This window comes from Balaenoptera musculus, chromosome 1, assembly GCF_009873245.2.
Source record: "Balaenoptera musculus isolate JJ_BM4_2016_0621 chromosome 1, mBalMus1.pri.v3, whole genome shotgun sequence".
In the NCBI taxonomy this organism is placed as follows: domain Eukaryota; kingdom Metazoa; phylum Chordata; class Mammalia; order Artiodactyla; family Balaenopteridae; genus Balaenoptera; species Balaenoptera musculus.
In genome coordinates, this window is record NC_045785.1 from 109,153,030 (window position 1) to 109,167,329 (window position 14,300).

A 14,300-nucleotide genomic window follows, 5' to 3' on the forward strand; every position below is an offset into this window, starting at 1 on the left:
TAAGTCTCTTGAACCTTAAGACTGAACTGTGTACTAGCAGCATCTGGCTTGGTCCCTTCCACTGTCCCCCAGGATAAAAATGTTGATATTGCTCATCTTCTTCATTTCCAAAGTTGTTTTTAAACAAGTACTTCTTTAAAGACTTGAAAAATCTCAGATGAATGCCAAGAAAAAGGAACAGGAAGAACAATGAGTTGAGCCCTTGGGAGGTGATGGTTATCTTCTCCTTGCCTTCACGACACTTGGCCTTCTCTCCTCAGAAAGGGCAAGGTTGGCACAAAATTCCATGACAGCCACTTTCTAGGAGTTGCCTTCATTAACCACGTCTACCCTTTAACCCAACACACACCTGTAGTGATTACTCTGGGACTATTTTGCTTAAACTTTTTTTATTTGAAAATGTATTTAAAAGTCCAACAATTTTTAATATAAATTATGACTCTCAAACCCATTCCCATCACTCTAAATATTGTTAAAGTGATGGTAGCATACACATTAGAGAAGGTAGCTAAAGGTGAGAGAGCACCAAAGAAAAGATTGTGTCTAAAGAATAGGCAGTAGAGGGACTTCCCTGGCCGTCCAGTGGTTGAGACTCCTGCTTCCACTGCAGGGGGTGTGGGTTCCATCCCTGGCCTGGGAACTAAGATCCCGCGTGCCGCGTGGCGTGGCCAAAAAGAAAAGAATAGGCAGTACAATAAGGCTCAAGATCAGGGTGACCGGAGATTCCAGGAGTTCCCCCATCTTTCTGCCCTATCCTGTTAACCCTTTAGATCTAGTATAACCCTCAGGCTATTCAGCTACTTTAGGCCAACAAGATGAGCTACTTTCAGAGCAACTAGCTAGACTGGAATTGAGTACATTGGGAATGTATCTCTATAACCAAGCTTAAACACTAAAAAAAAATCTGCAGGAAATACACTGAAATTAGAACCTCAGTCACTATAGGTGGGGGTAAACTGGATGGATGGTGGAATCAGAGTGGATCTTAGTTCTCACATTCCTGACCCCCACTACCATTAAACAGGATTCTTCCTGTTACTGAGCTAATGAGACCCCCGCCTTCTCATCTCAGAGCAGGCAGGAGCTCATCTGTTCTGCCCTCCTCATCACCCTGCAAGGAAGGGGCCAGAACAAAACACCTGAGAAAACTGAAAATGCCTAAAGACCCTACTCCTACATTATTTTCCCACCTAAAGCAGACTCTTCAGCCAGATGGGCAGTGGGACCTGGTCTTCAGACAAAACTCCCTGAGTCTTATTTGTGTCTGGTTCTAGGACTAGGGCACAGAAACAGAGCTTAAAATTTGGGGAGGATAAGCTGGGGTATCTCTGGCTCTACTGTTTTTCACTCCCTCCCTTCCCCAATCCCCTCATACCCTGTTCATGTCTCCACACTGCAGGAACCCCTCCTCCAGAGAGCATAAGGATGGAGAAGCACAGTACACGTCCATCACAGAGACATGAACCCATGCAAGCACAAGCAACACACAATAAAGAAGTGTTTGGAGATTATGTGCAGCCTTATTGAACCTACTTTACACAGGGCCCTAGTTCATCCATGACTCAGGCTTAGGATGAACAAGTGGAAATCATCTGAGAGAAAAATATCTCGACTCTATAGCGCAGTGGCTCTCAACTGGGGGTGATTTTGCCCCCTTGGAGACATTTGGCCATATGTGGGGACATTTTTTGTTGTTGTAACTAGGGTGGGCCAGGTATGCTGCTAAACATCCTATAATGCACAGGACAGTCCCTCACTACCAAGAATTATCCAGCCCAAAATGTCAAAAGTGCCTAGTTTGAGAAAACTTGCTCTAGAGGTCTTCCGGCTCTCATGCCGGAGAATCTTAAGATCACTCAAGAATGATTGTTTTCAACCTATTTATTTCACCACCACTCCCATTCTCAGTGATCAGTAAGTCTATCCTGAGACATAACTCCTAGTTTTGCTGCATTCTGGGTTTCTCTCCAAGATCCCTCTTCCTGCTCTCTAGGCCAGCGGGGAGGTGGGCAGAGGGCAGATCCCCAAGACTTCAGGTTAAGACCCACCTCTTAACTCTTATCCAGTGGGAAACAATAAGGCTCCTGACAGGGATGGGGTTAAGGATAGAGGTAGTAGCAGGATGGGGGTAATTAAGAGAACTCATCTTAAATTGAATTTTTAATTAATTTAAAAAAAAAAGGGAAAGATCTTAGGGAGCCAGCAATGCTACAGAAACATAGGGTTAGAGGCCTACCTAGAGAAAGACCCTGGTATCGGCACACAGATACTGAGGGACTGAGTTTCAAGTCTGAGATCTAAAGAGAAAAAGTAGACTAGCCAGTGGTCACCCTCCCAGACCCTGTTTGACGTCTGCTTCAGTTCATTCCAGGACGAAAGATAAGGGCAGGGAGGTAGGGAGCTTCTTAGCAAAGCCGGCTTCAGCTTTGGTAATCTCACCTACCCACCACATTTAAGGAGTTCCAGGTTAAGAGTTTAAAAACATATGGCACCTAGACCGTCATTCAGGAGAAGGGAACTCATTCCAAGTTCCCAGAAAACTCCTATCTCAGATCTGATAGTGTCCAGGGCTTCAGCTGAGCTCCTTCTGGCCAACCAGTAGTCACTTGGTCAGTCCTGCTGCCTTGACCCCATCTCCAGGAGGGGCTACAGCCAGAGGGAGTAGAGGGAGTCCAGCCCCCAAGCCATTTGAGGCACTATTAGACAGATAGGGAAAAGAGGGGCCCTGGGGTTACTGATTCTAGGAGGGAAACTGGTAGGGCCAGCATCTCTTCTGGGCTGGACAGGGTGAAGGCTGGACACACAGCAGAACCTGATTAAAGGAAAAAAAGAAGAAGGAAGATTAGCCTCGAAGAAAACCTTAGGGAGAGGGTACCACCTGGTTCACACTTAACTATTTCCACAGTGCGCTCTTTTTTTCTATTTCTATCTGTCTGCACATCCCTTTCTCTCTGCTTTTCTGGATCCTACATTTTTGACTCTTCCATTCTAATTCTTTCTTCCTCCCTTCACTTCCCATTCTTGCAGAGGATCACGGTTCTGAGGCAGGGGGCTGGAGGTGTTGGATGGGTTTCTCTAATCACTCACCAGTCGTATTGGAGCTACAAGCCCCTAGAATTGCTCCACGGTCTGTCTCGGTTTCCCTTGGATCTCATCTGCTCCTGAACTGCACCTGTCTGTGAAAAAGCACATGTGAGACCCTCTCCTAAATCTTCATATGGCATGGTAAAAGAGCTCCCCTGTGCCCTCCGGGGAAGAGGTTGACCCCATCTCCTTGACAATAAAATCAATCTGAAAAGGTTAAAACTAATCTCTATTCCTCCAAGGGAAGTCTCAATGCCTCCCTTCACAATGACCTTCATGAGGATGAGACAAAGTGGGTCTTTTACTAGTAAGATCCTCTCACAAAGGACTCTCCCATATTTATCTGTGTTTCATAACTGGTGAAAAGATTCCTTCACTACCTCCAAGCCCATTTCCCTTATTTTGAGAGCAGAAATGCATATTAAACATTACTTAGGATAGAGGTGCTCAGCCTTTTCCCTGTCCCAACACTCCCAACCACAATATGACTTACTGTGGCGCTGAGACAGCAGTTCTTAATTAATAGAAGGAAGGGTTATGGTTTTTGGAAAAAAGCCCTCCAAGTAACTATTAAGACATATATATCCTCCATCCAATGAAGAACAATCTGCTAATTGTAAAGATGAGGGAGCCTAGGCCAGAGACTTGAAATGTCAGATCTCAGATTTATGCAGCCTGTGACCAGGACTAGAATCCTAGCTTCTTGCTTCCCATCGAGTATTCTGTTATGCCCTCAGCTTAAACTTTCAAAAAAGGGCACAGTTCTAGCCCACAACCTCATATCAACCTCTCCCCATTCCCTTGTTACCATGCCAAGTCCATCTCCGGCACCCATCTCCCCAGAGCCAATGTGAGTCAGGTGGACAAAATTCATTGGTTCCCCAATCATGGTCCGGTCAATCCGTCTCCTCTTCTTCTTCTGATTGGAGAAGACAGGGAGTTACGTCACAGTGGAGAAAGGGAAAAGAGTTGAAAACCACTAAGGGACGAGCTAAGGGCCTGGTGGGAAAGGGGATACGGCATTATAACAGGGAAATCACTAGGGTATGAAAGGCAAGGTTAGAACAACATAAACAGAGAGAGGACACAGGCAGGGTGGTAAGGGCAGTGGCCTGCAGAGTGAACACTGGACAAAGAAAGGACATGTCAAAGTCACCTCTGGCTGATAAGGAAACAGTGGGGAAAACTGACAGGTATTAAGCTCCACCTACAACCCCTGTCCAACTCAAAATGGACGGGAAAAAGAAGTGATAGCTAGGACTGTTCACTTCCTCCCTCACCCAGTCCCCTTCATTCCATGTACACACCTGCCAGGCCATAGAAGCTATCCTGACAGAGAAGGAGGCAAGAAGTGTGCTTTTTAGACGGCGGATCCTAGACTGACGTATCTACGTCCCAGTATACGGTAACTGGTTTCTGTGTGTTGGGGTGGGGTGGGGGAGACTTACCGGCTGGGGTTTCTCTACCACACAGCAGCCCAGTTTGTGCCAAAATTCACTCATGTTCCCCGATGGTTCCAGTTTCACGCCTCTGCCTGAGGCCCCAGAGGGCTCTTGCTCTGGTGCCTTGACCGCCCACTCCTCACTCCCCTCAGGTGTAACAACACCCTGGGTTTACTCAGCTGGACAGGTCTAGAGAAAGTGGAGTCCTCGGAGCCCTTAAGCTGAGCGGTGAAGGTCAGTGTCTCAGACCCTGAGAGACTAGCAAGGTGGGAGAGTGGCGTGGGCAAGCAGGTACAAGGTTATGTCTTCCACAGACCTGGAACCCTGGATGAGCAGAAAGTAAAGAGAGAAGAAAAGTTAATGAGAAATCTCCACTCCCCCACTCTTTGAGAAGGCTCCTGAGGAGCCCATATCTTCTTGCTCCCCTGTAAAGGCCCTAGTCCTACAACCAACACTAACCTTCTCCAAACATAAGAACCTCGAAGTCTGACTCTCAGAGAAAGGCAAAGAACCAAAAGGGCACCAAAGGGTTAAGGAACAGTAGCTGTTGGTACCCACGGAGGGGAGAGGAAGGGGGCTGGAAGCTAGGAAGAGAGGATGGGAGGGGACTAAATGATACTGGCAGAAATGAGCAAAGTTTGGGGGTGCTACAAGCTCCACCTCCCTTCTCCCTTGGTTTAAGGCAGAAGGGGAGGGGCATTTAAGTGACTTTGAAGAGGAAATGGTGGTTTTTTGTTCTCACAAACAAGGCCTCCACCCCTGACCCTCCCTTTTTCCTTACCTTACTCTGAACACCTAGATTTTCTTTAAGACCAAGAGAGGCCTTGACTACCTAGGTCCTAGGTGACCAACTGCAGCAGGTTGGAACCTAAGACTTTCTACAGTGAGGAATTTCTTCCCTCTCCGTTCCCTGCCCTTGTTCCTCCTCATTTCCCTCAACTGAGATCCAACCCCTCCCAGAAGCCATTTAGCAGCTTCTTTATTACTTGACCTTGAGATCCTTCCTGAGGGCTGCCTACACTGTTTTATCTGTGTTCTGTATCAATGCACTCCTCTGTGTGCACCTCTGTTTGCACATATGTGGCATGACCCTATCACCATGTGTGTGTCTTGTGGAGATCATCTGTGCACAGGTTGTGGGTACACGTGCCAGGTATCTTCTGTCCCATGAGAAATCTTTTTCCAGCCTCCCCACCCTCTTCACATGTCCTGTCGTGCCACTCTGCTCTGTCTCACACCCCATAGGGCCTGGGCCTCCCTCCCTCCCTCCTCCCCTCATGCTGTGACCTGTTCTCTCTTCCCTCCTTACCACTTCCACCCCCAATCTTCATCAGCCAACCAGACATGAGGAACTTCCCAACAGCATTAGTGTCCAAGGAAGAACTTCCTCCCCTCTTCATTACTGCCAGCCAGGGTAGGGCACATATAGGTTTCCTCTATTTTCACTGCATTCCCCTAGTCCTATAATACAACCAACCTCAAAGATTCCAAACAGGGCAGTTTCATGCACATTACACTTTAGCCTGAATAGGAATCTCCCCTCCCTCCAAGATTGGAACCCTGATGCTCTGGCACCCTACACTGATCTAAGAACTGAGAGGGTTTTTTCTCAGCCTTGAGATGAGATCACACAAACACTGTGACACAGCTTCTGAGGGATGGAAGGACCCGAGAGTCTAGGCTTTCTCTTACTTCCCTTCCCACCACTGGAGGGGAGGAGTAATGAGACAGGGCGGAAGTCAGAACACGGCTGTCCAGAGAGGGGAGCTGTGGTCAGTGGGGAAGTCAGTCAGTCACAGGGTTTGTCGTGATGGTGGTGGTGTTGGGTGGTAAGGGTTGGGGGGGGGGTGGGAGGGGATGAAGAAAACAATGAAGAATCAGAGGAAACCCCCAACACTACCAGACACGCTGTACTGAGACTGGACTCTCCCCCAACACCCTCCTTGCTCAAAGCTGAGTGAACAGAAGTGGATGGTGGGAGGGAAAAGGAGAGAAGAGGGGGAGGAGGAGAGAGGGAAAGGGGCAGTGGAGGGAACAAGGACGTTTCTGTTCCTTTTCCAGGGACCTGGCCAGGGCTGGGTGGAGGGAAAGTGTGTGTGTGGGACTTGGCATGAAATGACCAATGATGATGAGAAGTGACCAGGAAATTCCACTCCCTAGGACACAGGACATAAGGGTCTCTGAAACCTGGGGGTGGGGTCAGCGTGAGGAGAAGACTGGGCAGGGTGAATGTGGTGGTGGTGGTGGTGGTGGTGAGGGGGGAGGGGAACAGGCCAGAAAAGGAAGTAAGAGTGATTGGCTGCCACTCTCCTTTAAAATATCTAGAGAAGAGTGGGTTGAGTAAAAATGAAGTCCTCAAGTGGTCAGCCCAGGAAGAAGAGGCACCTGAACCCACTACACACTATTTCAACTCCACAATGAAGGAGAAGGGCTGGGTAAACAGTAGGAGGGTTCAGGATTAGATCGTATAAGGCCATACCCTGACAGCCAAGTAGTGCTGTGACCTGGGCCTGAGTCCCAAGTAGGAAGGGTGAAATACAGAGCTGGAAAAGACACCAAGGTCACAGTAGAGCTTAAGAGCTTTAAAACTATTGGGGAGTGAGCAGGAGAATGGATGGGAGAAAGGTTCCACGGAGGAAGGATGTACAGAGGTAGTTCCCTGGTCCTGTTCTAGCCCCAAACCGGTTTTCCCGGTCCCGCTGACTCCAGCCCCAAGGCCTCCTACCCACTGCCTGACAAGCCTTCACAAGAAGCAGCTGGAGAGAAAGAGAAAGAGAATTGAGAAAATGGAGCGGTCAATTCTGGCTATGAGCCCAGGGCTGCAGCTGGTCCCCTATGGAGACCTCCAGACATGAGGGCTGCTGCGGGGCTCTGGAGAAGTGGGGGTGGCCCCCAACTTTCAGTCAAGTGACAGGCATTTGCCCCAGCACCGACCGTGCCCTTCCCCAGGCAAGGTCCTGTGGAGGCCTAAGAGGAAACAGGGCTAGGCCCTCAGCTCCCCCTGCCCAATAGGTTCAGTCACATAGGCTCCATTTCTGCCCACCCCCGGACTCTACCCAGAAATTCTCTGCTCCTCCCAAGGCTGAACTAACATTGGGCCTCTCTGTGAATCTTTCCGACTTTGTCACTGTCTGGCGTGGCTGCTTGTCTCAGATTTAGACCTTCCCGGACCAGCTCTGCTTCAGTTTGCTGGCACACGCCAGCACCGAGGTTGGTGAGTCTCAAAAGAGACCTTCTTCCCACCTCCCGTCTCCCCCCCAACACTCCAGACCCGTCTTCCCTTCTGCTCTTCACCGGCCTCACCTGCGCACCGCCGGAGCACGGACAGGGACGGCTCCTCAGCCGGCGCACCCCTTTCGCCACCGACCCAGCATCTCGACAGCCGTGGACGCCCTCCTCCCCCACCCCCAGCATCCGGTGCGTCTCCGCCTGACTGGGCAGGCGGGGCGCACGGGCCGAGGGACCGAGCCCGAGGCCTCACCTGCTCTGCTCCGGCATCCAGGCGTCCGGCGCCAGCTGGTGGGGGGCTCCCGCTCGGTGCCCGCCAGCGTGGGGTTCCCGGGCTCGCTCCTCGGCGCGGTGGGGGAGCCGAGGGCGGAGCGGCAGAGGTGCGGCTGGCTGAGGGCGGAAACGGCCGCGACGCGATTACGAAACCCGTCCGGCTGGGAGCCGGGCGCACAGCCCCGCTCTGGACTGAGGTGGCGCTGCACGACGGAGGGACGTGGGAGGGGCCTCGGAAGCCCCCGAGGGCCGCCGCCCCTGCCGGGAAAACCCGGGAAAGCGGACCCTCGAGGAAGGCCTGGCACCCAAGCTGGACTCTCCAGAATCGTGCGTTCCGTTTGCGCGTCAGGCGTTGCGGGGCGAAAGGAAGCGGAGCCCCTAAATCCTCCGGCCCCCACCTAGTTCAGAGATTGGCAGAAGCACACGCATCCCCGATGTTCCTGTGCCCTACCGCAAATGCAATAGGGCTAGGTTTATTTACCCATTGTGAGGGTGGGAAGGCAAATCGGGAGGGACGGAGGGAAAATTTTTGTGATCTCAAAAACACTTCGGGTAACCTGAAATCCTTAAATTGGGGAATAAAGGGACACTCCTCTTCTCCACGTTGTCTAGAGTCAAGATTTTTAATCCATACACCTAAAATTAGAGGACAATTAACTACTCATTCATTACACCCTCAGTCTGCACGGGGGAGCTGGAAGAGCTCGGGAATCAGACCAATAAGCCTACGGAGATGCTTTAGTCCTGTCTCCCTCCCTCAAGTGTTCTGGAACCTATCATTTGAATTAGCCGAGTCAGGCCGGGAGGGGGCGGGGAGTCCTTCCGCCATTCTTAGGAGGGGCTGCATTGCAGGGGGAGACTGAGCAGACTGACTCAGTCACCGAACAGAGAGGGAGTGAGAAGACAAAGCCGTCAAAGCCCCAACAGCTTTCTTGTTCTCCAGCCCAGAGCAGACGTCGGAGCCCCCGAAGTACTCCCTCCATCTTTGGAACACGCTAATAATTCACTGATAACAGGTAAACGAAACCGGGGCGGCGGCAAGGGGCAGAAAAGATAGTAGGTGCTTCTAGTTAGGTTGAAGACCCCAAATGAGGATGGGGTTGGGGTACAGTTCAAGAGAAGCGAAGGCGGCGCTGTGAACAATAGGTAGTTATTTGTTCACCGTTTTACATCTTTGCTAAGATCTCCATCCATGCCTTATAATCCTTTACACAGATATTAATTTCTAACAATTTACATGTAGTTATTTCTCAGCATTTATCTCCTTATTTCAATTGTCAGTTTGCCTATAACTTATTGTCCTGAAGATAATAAAATTATTTTATTATCTTCAGTTTAGTAATCTACATCTTCCTTTTCAAGCTGTCAATTTGTTCTTCCAGGTTTTTGATGAATCTCTAGTCCTACTGTACCACTCTAGCCTCTACTTCCCTGTATTTTCAAATGTTTTCTGTTGTGTTCCACTGATGTGTCTACCCTCACCCCAAACTTATTTGTCTCCATAGGAAGGAGTTTGGAGGGAGAGATATGCGATAATATTGAGATAATATTGAGATTAATCCTGATCTTTCTTTTAACAGTCTCCTTCTCCCATTCCCAAACCTTTTTTCCAAAGAAAGAGGCAGTTTGAGGTAGGAAGGTAAGGGCTTCTGTGCTGGAGAACTGCCTGATCCCATATTGAAATCAGTACAGTCCACAAGAGCTAGGTATGGGGGCAGATTCTGGAAAAGGAATGCTTATTTGCAGCAGAATGAGACACATATAATGAGATGCCAGAGAGGTTCCATTCCCCTCCACCACCATCCCTTGTCCTCCCCTCTACAGTGGCAGCATGACACAGCAAGGCCCTGTTGGGTAGGCCCTAGAGTCCCACTGAGGATCTGGACAAAGGGTATCTGGGCGTGTCTGTGTGGCTCAGAGAGAGCCACTTTATGCTATGTATTTGCTAATTGTGTATCTCTAAGACTAGACAGTGATATTTAGAAATTACCTTTGCCTAAAATACCTGAATAATTTAAAATGAAGGATAGTGGGAAGCATTTATTGAACATATATTGTGGTACAAGGCACTGTCCAAGCCCTTTAAGATAAGTAAATGAGAGATATAAAGATAGATGAGCTATGGGTAGAAAATATTTGGGGAAGAGAAAGCTAGCTGAAAAGGGACCCTGTGCAAAATTTGGGTATTTGGGAATTAAATCCATACTATGTTAAATTTAAAATGTTCGGGTATTTTAGCGTCAATTTTCGGTGCAGTCAATGTTCTTGACTTGATTTTAAATGCTGTATATACTTGATTGAGTGCCTTTCCGAAATGCATTTGGTACTCTGTACATGTCTCTGAATCAATGGCATGGCTAGAGATTTTGGGCCTTTTAAGTTAATATTTTGTACAATTTCCTTTACCTTTTTTAATTGCAAGAGAAGCTCTGCCAGACACTCAGAATTGTTTGGACTGTTTTTATACATATACTGCTTGAAGAAAAGGAGTCAGTTTGTCAAAGAGCTTTTTCCCTTTCTCAGATCCTATCTTCCTCTCTTCTGCCTTTTGCATTTTCACCATTCATATCAGAATCACACTTAACCCACTGAATATCTGTTCTTCAGGAACTAAAAATTCTTGCAAGTTTTGAGAATATTGGTATAGGGTTATAAAAAGCTGCAGGCAACTATCTATGTACAACACATCAAAAAAGAATCAGACTGGAAATTATGAGACCCTATCCAAACTGACTGGATAATTTCTAAGGTGTTTTCTAGTTTTAAAATTCTATGCTTTTTTTTTCCCCCCTATGATTCTATTTTTTAAAGAGCCTATTATGTGCCCAGCATTATACTAAGCTCACTCTGGAGGGGACTGGTAAGGGAGGGGATATAAAAGAAGCCAGCTAGATTGGGAAACAACTAGTACTGTTAGTTTAAAAAAATCCCCATGGGAAGAAGTCAGTAATGCTGCTGACGCCTAAGGTTTGCTTCTTACAATCTCTACAGTCCCAGACTAAGCCAGGGTTGGCTGGTTGATAGGAACAACATTTTTTGTAGCTTTCTGTGCACTTGCCTCTGCAAATTACTGTGGAGATGATCAGGGCTGAATATCATAGGATGATGACCTCACCTTTTCAACATGCTCCCCCACCCTTTTCCAGCCCCTGAATTACCCTCCTTTTAAGCAGCTTGTCTGCTGAGTAATGCTCAGTTCCCAGGGTTTATTTTGGAGCTTGAACCTAAGAAGAAAAAGAGTAACTCTAACATTAAAAACATCCTAGTCTACCCACTTACCATTCCTAAAGCCCCTACACTCACACATAACTGAATTCTAGATTAAGGCCTACTTTTTCTGCCACATTATATGGGGGCATTGTGGAACCTATTTAAGGCCACTATTTAGGAGTCTCAAGGCCTGGCGAGAGCCAGTGGACTCTGTTGGAGGAAGGCCTTGTGAAATGGGGGTTCTATTTTTGGAGGCAGTGGAATGTTCTTTCTGCTCCTTTGGGAACATTTCAACTAATGCTTCTTGCCCCTTCCCTTGGTTAGTAAGCAGCAGGGTGGAGGCTGCAGGGAGGTATAATAGTCTAAGTTCAGGGTGTGGGTGGAACGGGCAGGAAAGGTGAGAGAAGTACTCATTAAAACATGGAAAAGTATCTAATTCTGTTAAAAGATTTTCTCCTTCGAATCTAAACTTTACTTTCCTTACCCGAAATTTCCAATCCATTTGCTCTATCATCAGGTGTATTCTAGCACTGGGTCAGAGAAGCGATCCTGTTATGGCATAGGAAAATTCTTTTAGCACCTGCATTTTGTTCTGAAGGGGAGGTAGGCTAGAGAGAAATAGATAGGCTGTTAAGGTTTATCTGTGGGGTTATAAATGAGAGTGGCAAGGTATTCATTGTATTAAATACTAAGGGAAAATTAGTCAGCAGCCTTGAGTGTTTTTTGTGTTTAAAGCCCAGCACTTGTGAAGAAGGTACAAAGTAGACTGCTTTTTACCCTTGGGGAAACTCTCAGTTCCTTGAAGGAGATAAGATTATCCCTATACAAGACATGTAACAGTGATCTGTAACCCCAAACTGATATAGTCAGGTAAAACTCTACAGGCATTGTGGGAGATACTGGAAGAAATAGGGTAGATGGAGCTGAGTAAGTTTAAGGATGTCCAGGAAGAGGTGAGTTTACAGTAGGGTTTAGAAAGCAGGGAGGAAAACAGAAAGTAGAAAAATCATGGAAACTCTTTTCAGAGGTACCATGACCTATTAAACCAAAGGCAGGAAGAAATCAAGAATATGAAATATAGTAAGAGTTCAGGGGAAAGATTCCTCTAGGGACTTGAATGGAGTCTTGAAACTTGGATAGTATTTTAAGGTGGAGAGTGGAGAGAGTTAAGAAAGACAGGAATAAGCATAGCTGTAGCAGAGAACGTACTACTGCTAGGAAGAATGGGGCCAGATTCTGGAAGGCCTTGAAAACCAGACCCAAGCAGTAGGCAGTAAATAAGTCATTCCAAGATGGGGAGGAGTTAGGAAATGGTAGAAAATGGTAATAGAGGAAGATTCCTGAAGCTTGTCCTAGGGAACTTGGATTATGTACAGAGGCAAATGGGGATGTAAAGTTTCTCAGTAAGGAAAGGCCATGGGCCGCAAAGAGGTGGCAATACCATGAAGACTGATAAGTGGTTTCTTTCTAGGAAGTTATGAGGGACCCTGTGAGTAGCCAGTACAGCTCCTTTCTTTTCTGGAGGATGCCCATTCCAGAACTGGATCTGTCGGAGCTGGAAGGCCTGGGTCTGTCAGATACGTCCACCTACAAGATCAAGGACAGCAGCGTTGGCAAAACGACGGGGCAAGCAACCGGAGCAGAGCAGGAGAAGAACCCTGAAGGCGATGCCCTCCTCGAGTACAGCACCTTCAACTTTTGGAGAGCTCCCATTGCCAGCATCCACTCCTTTGAATTGGACTTGCTCTAAGCCCAAGACCTCTCTCCCACCACCTTGCCCTCCTTTCCTGCCCTTTCAGGCCCCTCCTTTCCACCCTTTTACCCTATCAGTCTTGCTCTCTCCCCTCTATTGTGTTGAGGTGGTGCTGATGAATCTGCCAGAGTTGTGATTTATTTATTTATTTATTTATTTATTTATTTAATTTATCTATTTTTCTTTCTTATCAGTTTCTCTCAAAAACCATCAAGCCACAAAGTAAAGGGTTCAAGCAATGGAGTATTGGGTCACAGGGATTCCTTTCCTCCCCCCAGATATTAATTCCAGAAAACAGGCCTGATGACGGCACCAGAGAGTAGTATGGAGTGCAAAATGGAGGACTGATTTTTTTTTTACTTCATTTTAATCAGCTTCAGAGATTGCTCAAACCTTCCTAATTTCTTGCTCCAGGCCAGTAAACACAAATATTTCTTCAAGGGTTGATGAAAACCCTGTAAGTTTTAGTTTGAGATTATCTGCTATAAGACTGTAGGATCTCTAAAAGGCTAAGGCGATCCTGCTCCTTCTTGTAATACACTCTTTTTCTCAGAGAAATTGGGGATAAAGGTTTAAAACAAGGGGAAATAATACATCATGGGAGATGACAATAGGGGAAAGCACTGAATCATTTCAGAAATAGCTATGCTCTCTCAAAAGGGTTTTCCTTCTTCAAGCTTACCTTACAATTTTGCTCCTGTGGGCTGAAAACTCTAGCTGAGGGAAAACCACTGGGATTTCAAATCTTAAGAGGCAATCCTGCTGACTATTATGATAATTTGTAGGGTTTTATTCAGTTTCTAAAAGGCGTAGTAGGGTTTGGTCCTTAGTATTTGAGTTTTGCCCTCCTGCATTTGCAATGTAGAATAATGATCAAATGGGCCTCAGGCACAGTTCTTCAGCTACCTTGATACCATGAAATGAACAATCAACTCTGACCCTACACCTTGTCTCCACTCCTTCCGAAATTATTGCTGCTGATTTGTGCTGCCACTTAATCACTTCTTTAATAAAGACATTCAATCCCAGGACTGGATTCTAGTTTTCTCTCTTCACAAGGAAGCAGTATAGATCTCAAAAATTAGCCTTGCTTCCAAGTTCAGCTTATATATTTTATCTAATATTCAACTTTGAGGAGGGTTTGAGTAGCCTTTATACATTAAAATGATGAATTTCAGGTTGAACAGATAGATAACAAGGGTGAAATCAGCTTAAAATTATTTAAAGTATTTTGGGAGAAAGCTGTAACCAACCACTCTTGTGCTTGCCCACTGACTACCAACGTTATTTGAGGTAACAATTCCAGATGC

The 14,300-nt window shown here is 47.0% G+C and overlaps 2 protein-coding genes across 4 annotated transcripts; one reads left to right on the forward strand and one right to left on the reverse strand.

Annotated features, from left to right (window-relative positions):
• Window positions 1–370: 370 nt before the first annotated feature.
• CDC42SE1 (CDC42 small effector 1) lies at window positions 371–8,151 on the reverse strand. 2 transcript variants are annotated; one of them, XM_036873529.1, is made up of 5 exons: window positions 8,008–8,151; window positions 4,533–4,850; window positions 3,893–4,003; window positions 3,088–3,176; window positions 371–2,812 (listed from the first exon to the last, which is right to left on the reverse strand). In XM_036873529.1, the coding sequence occupies exons 2-4, from the start codon at window positions 4,584–4,586 to the stop codon at window positions 3,102–3,104; spliced, it is 240 nt and encodes a 79-aa protein (XP_036729424.1). In that variant the 5' UTR covers window positions 4,587–4,850; window positions 8,008–8,151; the 3' UTR covers window positions 371–2,812; window positions 3,088–3,101. The 2 variants fall into 2 exon arrangements, with proteins under 2 accessions (XP_036729424.1, XP_036729433.1); XM_036873538.1 differs by lacking the exon at window positions 8,008–8,151 and adding an exon at window positions 7,830–7,981.
• Window positions 8,152–8,256: 105 nt separating this feature from the next.
• Window positions 8,257–14,021, forward strand: MLLT11 (MLLT11 transcription factor 7 cofactor). 2 transcript variants are annotated; one of them, XM_036873521.1, is made up of 3 exons: window positions 8,257–8,354; window positions 8,971–9,043; window positions 12,709–14,021. In XM_036873521.1, exon 3 carries the CDS (start codon window positions 12,715–12,717, stop codon window positions 12,985–12,987), a length of 273 nt encoding a protein of 90 aa, XP_036729416.1. In that variant the 5' UTR covers window positions 8,257–8,354; window positions 8,971–9,043; window positions 12,709–12,714; the 3' UTR covers window positions 12,988–14,021. The 2 variants fall into 2 exon arrangements, with proteins under 2 accessions (XP_036729416.1, XP_036729408.1); XM_036873513.1 differs by lacking the exon at window positions 8,257–8,354 and having other exon boundaries at window positions 8,859–9,043.
• The last annotated feature ends 279 nt before the right edge of the window (window positions 14,022–14,300 follow it).

What these genes read in the sequence shown, in the direction of transcription:
- CDC42SE1 (XM_036873529.1), bottom strand. Translation starts at nt 4,586, where the DNA reads ATGAGTGAATTTTGGCACAAACTGGGCTGCTGTGTGGTAGAGAAACCC. An exon ending in TGGTAGAGAAACCCCAGCCG is followed by an intron (nt 4,004 to 4,532) that starts GTAAGTCTCCCC and finishes TTCTCCAATCAG; the next exon opens with AAGAAGAAGAGGAGACGGAT. An exon ending in CCGGAGATGGACTTGGCATG is followed by an intron (nt 3,177 to 3,892) that starts GTAACAAGGGAA and finishes GCTTTTTCACAG; the next exon opens with ACAGGTGCAGTTCAGGAGCA.
- MLLT11 (XM_036873521.1), top strand. Translation starts at nt 12,715, where the DNA reads ATGAGGGACCCTGTGAGTAGCCAGTACAGCTCCTTTCTTTTCTGGAGG.